Source organism: Stomoxys calcitrans, chromosome 5 (genome assembly GCF_963082655.1).
Source record: "Stomoxys calcitrans chromosome 5, idStoCalc2.1, whole genome shotgun sequence".
Classification (NCBI taxonomy): domain Eukaryota; kingdom Metazoa; phylum Arthropoda; class Insecta; order Diptera; family Muscidae; genus Stomoxys; species Stomoxys calcitrans.
The window spans coordinates 71,100,985-71,113,425 of NC_081556.1; the positions used below are offsets into that span (position 1 = coordinate 71,100,985).

Here is a 12,441-nt window from a genome sequence, read left to right on the forward strand (position 1 = left end):
ATGGCAGAGTTGTTGGACATCATAACAAAACACGTCGTGGAGAATTTCATTCTGATCGGATAAGAATTGCGCACGCTAGAGGCTCAAGAAGTCAAGACCCAAGATCGGTTTATATGGCCGCTATATCAGGTTATGGACCGATTTGAACCATACTTGGCACAGTTGTTGGATATGATAGCAAAACACGTCGTGCAAAATTTCATTCCAATCGGATAAGAATTGCGCACTCTGGAGGCTCAAGAAGTCGAGACCCAAGATCGGTTTATATGGCAGCTATATCAAAACATGGACCGATATGGCCCATTTACAATACCAACCGACCTACACTAATAAGAAGTATTTGTGCAAAATTTCAAGCGGCTAGCTTTACTCCTTCGAAAGTTAGCGTGCTTTCGATAGACAGACGGACGGACGGACGGACATGGCTAGATCGACATAAAATGTCGCGACGATCAAGAATATATATACTTTATGGGGTCTCAGACGAATATTTCGAGTAGTTACAAACAGAATGACAAAATTAGTATACCCCCCATCTTATGGTGGAGGGTATAAAAATATCAGGTTGACAATGATTGCATCAATTAATTGTTTTGTTCAATCCATTCGTATTTTCAATTAAAATTTTGAATGAAACATTTTTCGTGACATATATTTCTGAGTACTGCATATCAATTTTGAAATTTCTTTTCATAGAAAACTAGGGATTTATATCTGTTTCATTTCTCCTTAGTTCCACCTGAAATTTACATATGACACGAAAAGACAACTTTACAAATGTATCGATTTGGGATCACGCAACGGTACCATATTGAATGGTATGCGAATGTCAGTTTCGAAAACGGAGAGCGAAGCATACGACTTGGTTCATGGCAGTGTCTTACAAATCGGACAAACAAAGCTTTTGTGCCATATACACGAGGGTAATAGCACGTGTGGCCTTTGCGAGCCCGGCCTTCTTATCGAAGCACCCCGAGAAGTGACCCCAGGTACGGCGCTATCTCACAAGGAACAACTGAAAAAACTTCAAAAGAAGTATGGTCTGAAAAATGAAAGTACGTAGCAATAGTTACAAATAAATTGTGGCAATGTGCATGGATGTTATAAATCTTTACCTTTTTAGAATTCATTGATGGTCAACAGAGTACAGTGGGCGGAGGTAGTTATCAGGACCGAGCAGCATCCAGACGTCTAGAAGTTGGCAGCAGTTCAGACAAGGAGAAAACTCAATTTGCTTCTGTGGACACGTATAACTACCATAAAACGAACGTCTGTACCCTAATATTTTATTGGATCACATATGACTTTTATTGCAGGGCTATATCGAGTGATAACAAAGGTTTCAAAATGCTCTCAAAACTGGGATGGAGTAAGGGCGAATCATTGGGCAAAACGCAGGCAGGGGGTCTCTTGGAACCGGTACGCTTATACATTTATACATATATAATAAAATATTTATTTGAATGCATTTCTTTTGGGCATAGATCAACGTAGAATCAAACATCGGTACCAAAGGCTTGGGTTGTGATGATCCATCCGCCAGTATAACATTAGCACCATCCGTAAAAAGGAAAATGGAACTGATGCAAAAGACTAAAGAACGGTATCAAAAAGCTGATATATTCAGCATTAGTGATGATAGCAATTAGATAAACTGACTCATAAAATTATAGGCATTTTTACATAAATATGTAGCTGATTGCACCTGAACTAATGAACAATGAAATCACAATAAACAACGGTTATATTAAACTTTTTCATTACCGAGCATTAATTAAATGTTTCTGAAAGCATATAAGAATTCAATTATTTTTTAAATCATGGTTTGTATCTGGGAAACACTTACAAAAATATGCATAGTAAGGAGGTCCGTACAGCGAGCTACGAGCTCACTTATGCAAAATCGATCCTCAGAGATTAACGCCTTCTCTGAGGATGGCACAATCCGCATCGTTTGGGTACCGGGCTATAACAGAATAAGGGGGAATGAAATGGCAGACGATTTGGCAGCGAAGGCCAGGGAACTACCGTCGATAAACTTGGTCAACCCGAAGCCTTTCGGGCAGACGCAGTCAGATTTAAGGGAGTGGGCAACCAACGTGGAACATCTAAACAGTCCGTAGGACGGCGAAAATCGTATGGGGTGATGCGGATTTTTTTTTTTCTTAAGTCTATAGATACATGTATCTTTACAGACTAATAAAGGGTGATTTTTTTGAGGTTAGGATTTTCATGCATTAGTATTTGACAGATCACGTGGGATTTCAGACATGGTGTCAAAGAGAAAGATGCTCAGTATGCTATGACATTTCATCATGAATAGACTTACTAACGAGCAACGCTTGCAAATCATTGAATTTTATTACCAAAATCAGTGTTCGGTTCGAAATGTGTTTATTCACCGTAACGTTGCGTCCAACAGCATCTTTGAAAAAATACGGTCCAATGATTCCACCAGCGTACAAACCACACCAAACAGTGCATTTTTCGGGATGCATGGGCAGTTCTTGAACGGCTTCTGGTTGCTCTTCACTCCAAATGCGGCAATTTTGGTTATTTACGTAGCCATTCAACCAGAAATGAGCCTCATCGCTGAACGGTGAATGAACACATTTCGAACCGAACACTGATTTTGGTAATAAAATTCAATGATTTGCAAGCGTTGCTCGTTAGTAAGTCTATTCATGATGAAATGTCAAAGCATACTGAGCATCTTTCTCTTTGACACCATGTCTGAAATCCCACGTGATCTGTCAAATACTAATGCATGAAAATCCTAACCTCAAAAAAATCACCCTTTATAAATATACGTACAGCGGTCAAAAAAAGTATTCATCATTCAATGTTTTTTTTTAATCAGTCTACAAAAGACAATTGGAATAAAAACATATTAAACTAATGATGCAGTAGTGCTTGTGTGATATACATATATGTACACAATTTCATTGTTTTTAAAGAAAAAAATAGTATTTATTGGAACAAAAAGGGCCATTTTACAGCTGAACACAAAAAATTAAACAAAAAAAGTATTCATCATTGCAAAAAAACAAAAAAATAAATAACATAATTTAAAAAAATATACTTTGTTATTCGACCACCGCGTCTTATAACTTCTTTTAAACGGTTTGACATCGATTGGACTAATTTAGCGGTTATATTTTGGTCTATATTAGTCCATTCCTCCATTATCACCTGTTGCATTTGACTCTTGCTCGAAAAATTGCGCGTTCTCAATTTGCGTTCGAGATGTTCCCAAAGATGTTCAATTGGGTTCAAGTCGGGACTTTGAGGAGGAGTTTTAATGACTTTGGGGCAGTTATACAGCATCCACATCTTGGTATTTAAAGCAGAATGTTTGGGGTCATTATCTTGATAATATTGAAAGTTATTACCAAGCCCAAGTTTTACAGCACTATCTTTTAAATTCCTCTTTAAAATGTCAATGTAATACTTATGATCCATTACTCCATTAATAATTTTAAGATTTCCCGCTCCTGAAGCCGCCATACACCCCCAAACCATTAAACCACCTCCACCATGTTTTACAGTAGCAACTGTGTTTCGTTCTTCAAGCTCTGTATTTGGTTTTCTGTACACTATGACCTTTCCATCGCACCCAAAAAGATTAAACTTGCTCTCGTCTGCAAAAATGACTGTTTTCCAAAATGATTCGGGCTGTTTTACATACATTTTTGCGAAGTTTAGCCTTTTCACTCGGTTTATTTTATTTATAAAGGGCTTCTTACGTGCAGTTCTTCCTCTGTAACTATGCCTTTTGAGTGTATTTCGAATTGTTTGTGTAGTAACTTCCTTCCCTAAATATTCCATAGTGTTTTTACGAAGAATGGTCGCATTTGTCTTCGGAGTTTTCTGAACTTGCCGCACTAGCCAACGCACATCTCCAACTGAAAGTGCTTTTGGTCGACCAGATCTTGGTTTATTGTCAACAGTTTTCGTTTCTGTCCACTTTCTGATGATGGATTGTATAGTAGATCGTGGTCTATTTAATATTTCACTGATAGTTTTTTGAGTTAAACCATTCCTGTGGTGTTTTATTATCAAAACTTTTACCTCATCAGAAACCTCGTTTTGCTTACGACCCATTTTGACAAAAACTATATTTTCAATGAAATTAAATATTTGCTGTCAAGGGCAAAGCCTCCTTTACTAAATAAAACAGAAAAGGGGGATTCCCAAATAATATTTGAATTTGACTTTGATGATAGCACATCAATGATGAATACTTTTTTTGTTCTGTTTTTGGTGTTATTATATAAAATTGCATTTTTTGCGCTAATTAAATTTATTTTTTGAATTTATTTTAAAACATATTACGAAAAATAAACTATTGCATAAAACTGCATTATTTGTTTACTTTAAATTTTCTTCAATTACCCAAAATAAGTGAATTTATTATCAATTTTGCTAATGATGAATACTTTTTTTGAACGCTGTATATACAAACAACATTGATATTTAACTAGGATTTAAGAATAGTATAATTTTTCTTTTTAATGAGTACCTATCCGCAGTAATATCAAAAAGATGATAATATTTATTAAAATCTGAACAAATCGACGAAAAGGATCATTATTTCCAAAATCGCTTTGATGATATTGAATATTAAGCAGTTGAAAATTTCTCGATGGTCTTGAAGGACTGATAATATTAAGCCGGCTCAACAAAAAATCGGACTTTAAATTCCCGTGTAAAACATTTGAGATGAAAGTGATGTTCAACATTTTCCTACTGAGGCTATTGATAGTAGAGAGCTTTATTAAATTTAATCTAACCGTATAGGAAGGAAGTGTTTGTTAATTCCAACCACGATTACGAAGGTAAAATGGAAGAAATCGTTTCTGTACTGACTCAATTTTATTTCTGTGAATAGTGAAAACCGTATCCCAAATAACGGATTCATATTCAAGTGTACTTCAGACAGTGTACTTCACTTTAGTGTACTTCAGACAAGAGAAATACATAAGTTCTTAGTAACTGAAGGATTTTCAAATTCTTTACTCCATCTTTTCATAAATTCAAGAGAGCTAAAAGATTTATTCACCATCATAGAAATATGTTGTCTAAAATTTAATTTACGATCTAAGAGGATGCTAAGATCTAGAAAAGTTTCTTCTACGTCAATTTTACGACCGTTTAGATGATAACTTTTTGACAAGTGTTGCGTTCTATAGAAAGACATTAATTTACATTTCGAGATATTTAGTTCCTTTAAATTTAAATTACACCACAAACAAAAGTTATTAAGATTGTGTTGTAACAAATCCTGCTCAGAAGGAACACAGAGCGATTGGAAAATTTTGACGTCATTAGCATACATTAAGATTGAAGAATTTTTAATAACACAAGGTAAATCATTTATAAACAGATTAAAAAGAATTGGTAGTACACGCAAACCGGGAACACCAAAAGCCCGATGGAAAGATCAAGTTGTGGGAGACACCTCGAAACTTAGTGTCAGAGATTTTAGAATGAGCGCAGAAGATCGAGGCGCTTGGAACGCTATTCTACGTTCGGCTAGTGGAACAAATATTCTGTCAGCCAATTAAAGTAAGTAAAGTAAGTAAGTAAAAAGAATTGGACCCAGAATTGGACTGCCCTGTGGAACACTGGATTTCACAATAATTGACTTAGAAAAAGAATCGTCAAAGTGTACATTCTGAACACGCCCAGATTAGTAAAAACTTACCCAATTTAATAATACAGGAAAAACCCCGATTTTAACGAGCTTAAACAAAAGAAGGGCATGTTTGACTTTATCGAACGCCTTACTAAAGTCGGTATATGAAGCATCAGTCTGTTTCCTCTGCCTATATCCATCATTGACCAAGCTTCAAGAGTTACTAACTGTAAAACATTTGTAACGGTTGATCGAGTCCCTTGTTGCGCATCTGAATAAATTGAAGAAACTTGATGGGAGATGTCAGATGTATCAGTCATAATCTTTTCAAGAAGTATTGGTATAGTACTAAACTTTGTAATGCCTCTGTAATTTGATACATCGAACCCACTTTTAGATTTAAATAGGGGAATAATATAGGATTTCTTCCATAGTTCAGGTACAAGGTCTAACTTTATAGATCTATTGAAAATCACGGTTAAAGGAAATTTAAGGTGATCATCGCAAAATTTAAGTACACTAGCGGGTAAATGAGCGTTTTAGAGATTTCAAGTTCTATCAATAGTTATTCGAGGCATACTTATTAAAGAGGATTGAAGAATTTCGTAAGGATATTCAGAATGATATCATACATTTTATCAGAATATGTCAAGGCAAAAAAGTTTGCAAACATGTTATATATTCCTTTATTTCCTTCGGCGATTAGTGAACCTTGTTTAAGGGTGTTAGGAAAAGTGCAACATCTTCGCTTTGAATTAACCAATTTATAAAATTTTTTCGAATCTTATTTTACCCGTTGCTTCATGGAGCATAAATATTATTATTTTCGGTATTATATTCCGACCTAGAAATTAAATACATGGAAAAATCCGTAGAAAAACCGGACATTTTATATTTTTAAAAAACTTATTTTTTCTATTCTTAAGTTTGGTATGTTTAGGAGTATTCCAAAGAGGTCCAGTCAATGTCCGTTCTGAGATTTTGGGAATAGAACTAGAAAAACAGTAAAATTATTAGATTTTAATACATCCTCCCAAACGATATTGGATATTGAGAGGCGAGGCTATTACTGAAAGGAAATAAGAAGGAGGTCAGTATAGCTTTTGGCGTCATAACGGGACTCATGGGACTGGGAGCCTATTTAAACAATATGCATTATGCATCGGTGCTGCAAGTGGTGGCATGTGTAGGGCATGTGGGGAAGATGATGAGACGTTGGAAGATTTCCTAAAGATTATGTTAGTAGCAAGGAATTCCTTATTTAAAACTCTTTTTCGAGATTACTTTTTAGTATTTAGAGCGCACAACAAGCCGATTACTGGCTTAGGTGTATGTTTGTAGTTGCATCTGCACCGTCTTTTCCGTCTTACCTAACCAAATGCGGCAAGTGATAGCATATGTAGGTCATATGGGAAAGATGATGAAATGTTGGAGCATTTCCAATGTCATTGCCCGCCTTTCGCGGCTTACACACACAATATCAGACATAAACCAACGTCGGGGTGTGGTATGGAAAATAATTAAGTGGCACGGAATTCCTGACATAGATTTTCTTTTTCGGGATTTCTTTTTAATATTTAGAGCCTGTTGTACGTACCGGATTGATTGATGGAGTCCTTCATCGACAAGGGCTGCCGCCTCAGTGTTCGACATACTGCTACAACAAGAAATCTTGGGGTTGGAAAATACCAAATGGGTATGAAATTACTAAGTCTGTAGAGTTAAACCCTAAAAGGGGTTTGAGTTCCCAGGCCAAACTGTTTTTTAGGGCCCACCTAATATTGGCCCTGTGTGGTCGTCCGTTTTAATCACGCTACAGCCTTAAATTATTTCTTGCATACACAAATTATGTTCTTAACCGGGCAAAATCGGACCATATTTAGATATAGCTGTCATATAGACCTATCCCACTGCTATATAGCCGATCCATCCCATCCCATTGTGTTATGTACAATAGGTAAGAATAAAATAGCTCAATGATTAAAATTTTAGCGAATTCTGACAATAAATGCCGGCAGAACGGTCTGTTTGGTAGCAATACCTTTATATATAATCCGATCGGGGCCATATTTGGCAAGAATGTTCAGGGGGTCAACACAACTCACAGTTCCAAATTTCAGCAATCGGATAAAATCGCGCCCGTATGGCTCTAAATGGCAGCTATATCTAAATATGGTCCGATTTTGACACGGGATAACTATGAGCTGCGCATGGGTTTTATGCGTTCCCACAAAACCCATGCGGTTGGGGCGCTGGGCCAATAACCCGCCCCCGGAAAACTATTAGAAACAAAGGAATAGTAACAAGTGAAAACGTACTAAGTTCGACAGGGCCGAATCTTATATACATATATATATATATATATAGATTCAGACCATAATTAACAAGTATTTTGATGGCCATTAAAGGATCCGTTGTACAAAATTTCAGACAAATCGGATAATAATTGCGACATCTAGAGGCTCAAGAAGTCAACATCCCAGATCGGTTTAAATGACAGCTATATTAGGTTATAGACTAATTTGAGCCATATTTGGCACAGCTGTTGGAAATCATAACAAACTACGTCATGCAGCCAAATCGGCGCGCTTGTTGGCTCAAGAAGTCAAGATTCAAGATCGGTTTATATGGCAGCTATATTAGGTTTTGGGCCGATATGGCCCATTTACAATCCCAACCGATCTACACTAATAAGAAGTATTTGTGCAAGATTTCAAGCGGCTATATTTACTCCTTCGAAAGCACATGTTTAGATCGACTTAAAATGTCATGACTATACTTTATGGGGTCTCAGACGGTCTCTCTCTATAGAGAAGGCGGATGTTTTGGAGAAGTACAAGGCTGATAAAACCGCCTTACAGGAAGGGCGAAGAACCAGGAATGGCGTCACAACAACACCAAACGGTAACGAGCTATACTATAGCTGCCATAACATGAGGCATGAATTTGGCTGTGGATTTGTGGTTAGTCGGATGAGAGGCTAGTCACAACCCGCATAAAAGCCAAATTCTTCAACATCAACCATATTTGTGCCCATTGTGTTGTGATATTAAAATCGTTCTGGGAGATTTTAATGCGTAGAAAGGGAAGGAAGACATTTTTGTCCAACAGGTTGAGGCTGATAGATTTCGCCGCGGCAAAAAACATGGTAGTTAAAAGCACCAGATTTCAACATAAAAATATTCACAAAGCCACATGGCTGTCACCCGATCAAAACACGAAGAACCAAATTGGTCACGTTGTGATAGATGGAAGGCATTCATTCAGCATGTTAGATGTACGATCGATCCGTGGAGCGAATCATCCAAAGCGTTGGGCCGCGGCGGAATCTCTACATTGATATTGAAGAATCTGGATTTACCTGGAGTTGAGTACCTTACTACTGTCCTCAAACTGTCTTTGAACACTCTTATAGTTACCGATGTCTGGAAAATGGACAGAGTGATCTCGCTACTGATGCCTGGAAAGGACCCGAGTTTGGGGGAGTCGTGCAGACCGATCTCCCTTCTCTCACCAGTATCAAACACGCATGAGGCATTACTCCTCCCGAGCATAGTAGGAGAATTTCCATTCGCCGAGCATCAACATGGATTTCAAAGACTGCATATTACAACAACTGCTTTGCATGCCATCACCGCACACATTTGACGTGGCTTCAATCAGCCCAGACCATGTGATTGGACGGTCCTTGTGGCACTGGACCTATCAAAGGCATTTGACACGGTCAGTCATGGCAAACTACTTGAGGACATCGCCAACACGTCTTTCCAGCCAGGCCTGAAACGATGGGTCGCGAATTATCTGTGTGGTCGCCAGTAATTTGTGGAATTTAGGGAAAAGAAGTCGAGGCACCGTAGAGTGAAACAGGCGGGTTGATATCTCCGGCACTGTTTAACCTCTACCTATCTATCCTCCATCCACCCCCTCCAGACGACATAGAGATCATGGCATCAGGCCCCCACCCATGAACTTGCCTTATATTTCGCTGCAAGAAATCTGAAAATATCTGCATAATATTCAGATCTGTCAGAATGCCACCCTCCGAACTGCGACGGGCTGTCTCCTCAGTGCTCATGTAGACCACCTCCATCAGGAGACAAAGATCCAGTGCGAAGACATAACTACATGTTCTCTAAGCAATACCTTTTGGGCTGTTATCGCAGAGACCATCCAAATCATCATCTTGTGGATAGATATCCACCACCCAGAAGCCTAAAGGTAGATCTACATGATCTTGACCCTCTAGATCACGGAGGTCTAGACAATATTAATGCAGCCACGGTAGCAGACCATAGCGGTAAATGGCTACCGGGTGAATGTAGTCCTTAGAGGGCGACCGGCTCCCATTGCACCTGAAGAAATTCACCCCCCCTGCAAACCAGAGTAGTTCTGGCTCAATTACGTTCCGGCAGATGCAGCCACCTCAACTCCTACAGAGCAAGGATTGATGCCGACATGCAAGATGTATGTCCCGATTGTAACCAGAGACCACACATTATACGTCACCTGTTTAACTGCGCAGCCAGACCCACTCGACACAGACCCAGATCCCTGTGGACGCACCCCATCGTAATCGCAGAGTTCCTGGGTCTTGACACTCAACAGAAACAAGCAGAAGAAAGAACACAACAAACTGCTACAACAAAAACAAAATAATTAGGTTTCCAGTGTTCTTATTTATTATACCCACCACCGACGGATGGGGGTATATTCATTTTGTCATTCCGTTTGCAACACATCGAAATATCCATTTCCGATCCTATAAAGTATATATATTCTTGATCAGCGTAAAAATCTAAGACGATCTAGCCATGTCCTCCGTCTGTCCGTGTGTCTGTTGAAATCACGCTACAGTCTATAAAAATAGAGATATTGAGCTGAAACTTTGCACAGATTCTTTTTTTGGTCCATAAGCAGGTTAAGTTCGAAGATGGGCTATATCGGACTCTTGATATAGCCTCCATATAGACCGATCCGCCGAATTATGGTCTTAGGCCCATGAAAACCACATTTATTATCCGATTTTGCCGTAATTTCGGACAGTTAGTTATGTTAGATCGGTCCAGATTTGGATATAGCTGCCATATAGACCGATATCTTGATTTAAAGTCATGGGCCCAAAAGAGGCGCATTTATAATCCGATTTCACTGAAATTTGACACAGAGACTTATGCTATGGTTTTCGACATCCGTGTCGTATATGGTACAGATCGGTTTATTTATATATATATATATATATATATATATATATATAAGTTAACAGTTACTAAATTTCTGTTTTTATTAATTTGAGTGCTTTTACAGAACTAAATCAAAAATCTTAAACTTAGGTTGAAGTTGGTTGGTGCTGCTGTTGGCGCTGCTGCTGTTGGTTGGTGCTGTTGCTGGTGCTGCTATTGGTTTTTTGCTGATTGACGATTTTGTTATTGTTGTCGTCATGAGGTGTCAGGTTACCCGCTTTGCTGTGTTTGCTGTTGATCTGCGGTACTGGTGGATACGGATTGTTGACCCTTGCGTTAGCTGTAGAAATGCTTACATTTCATTACCATTACCATTTCATATTGTTGCTTACAAATCATGATGGTTCACTGTTTGTTGTTGCAGGCGGACAATGTTGACTGACAGCGGTCAATGAATTAATCAATAGAATCAGCAATTTTTTGGTATCGAAATCCAATATAAAGAATTTTTTGTTTGGCTGACATCCCAGCAAACATCTTTGATGTTAACACCTCCCCTCTTAGTTACGAGCGTCCTCGATCGTAATACCGTTAGAAGTAAGGTATCTGAGATAATCTTGGTACGTCTCTTGGAAAGTTTGTTGAATTCGATGTCGGAACTGATAGTTGATTGGGAGGTGCTAGATTAACGGTTTCAATCAATGGGCGCTGCTTTCTTCTTATCAAGAACAATACCAGAATGAGAGCTGCAGCTATTGTGAGTAAATGCACGGCCGCACTCCATTTGTTTTTAATGTTCAACAGTTCTATCGCTTTTGTATTGTTTAGATGGATCCTTTTTACAAATTCCAAAGTGGTTACTTCTTCTATTTTTGATCCAGGAGATCTAGGTTGTAGGATTGCAGGTAATGGTTCGGCATACGTTGTTTGGAAATAGTTGTATGTCTCGTTGTCAATTGTTATGGAAGCGTTTTGAAACTTGATTATGAAGGTTCCCGTAAGATTGTACTGCTCGTCGTTGATGAGAATGGTACCATCGAATTGATTTAGTAGAATCATCCCAGGCAAGACTTCCTCTACTGTAGGGGTGGTGCTATGTCTCAATAAAGTACAGTTTGCTTCTACGCTTTTTAAAAGATTTAACAAACAATTTTCTTTTTCTATTCTTTTGACATTATTTAAATTACAAACAGTCAGATTATTGAAAGATTTACATGGTTTAAGGATCCCATAGGATTCATTTTTACAAACTAGTATTTCATTATAATCAATTTTATTAATAAGATCCCCACTCTTAGTGGGTTTAATCAAGAGTTTACTGCAGGAATCTAAATTCGTAGTCGGTACATTGACGATATAAATAAGTGATTTTTCATTTGATGCAATTTTTACTTCAGAGAATTCGAATATTTCTTCTATGTTTACAAAGGGAATTGAATCTTTCTCGAAAAGCTCTTTTGCAATATTCACTTCAGTGTTCGACAATACAAATGAATTTATTATGCCGGACTTTGCCCAGTGAATGGCATAATTTACATTAACAATTTCTTCCTTTAAAAGGTCAATTTTCATTTTGAGCATGGTTATAAAATTTTCATTGGTTTTTACAATTTTTATAATTTT

General features: G+C 37.8%; 1 protein-coding gene across 8 annotated transcripts in view; it reads left to right on the forward strand.

The window, feature by feature from the left end:
* LOC106092420 (angiogenic factor with G patch and FHA domains 1) overlaps positions 1-1,779 on the forward strand; it is a 61,506-nt gene extending 59,727 nt beyond the window's left edge. For 6 of the 8 annotated variants that reach the window (XM_059368958.1, XM_059368953.1, XM_059368954.1 and 3 more), the window contains 3 exons: positions 734-1,055; positions 1,124-1,419; positions 1,485-1,779. In XM_059368958.1, coding sequence (XP_059224941.1) covers positions 734-1,055; positions 1,124-1,419; positions 1,485-1,649 — 783 coding nt within the window. In that variant the 3' untranslated portion in view covers positions 1,650-1,779. The remainder of the gene's footprint in view (positions 1-733; positions 1,056-1,123; positions 1,420-1,484) is intronic. The other 2 variants (XM_059368956.1, XM_059368957.1) reach the window with 1 other exon arrangement.
* Positions 1,780-12,441: the final 10,662 nt, after the last annotated feature.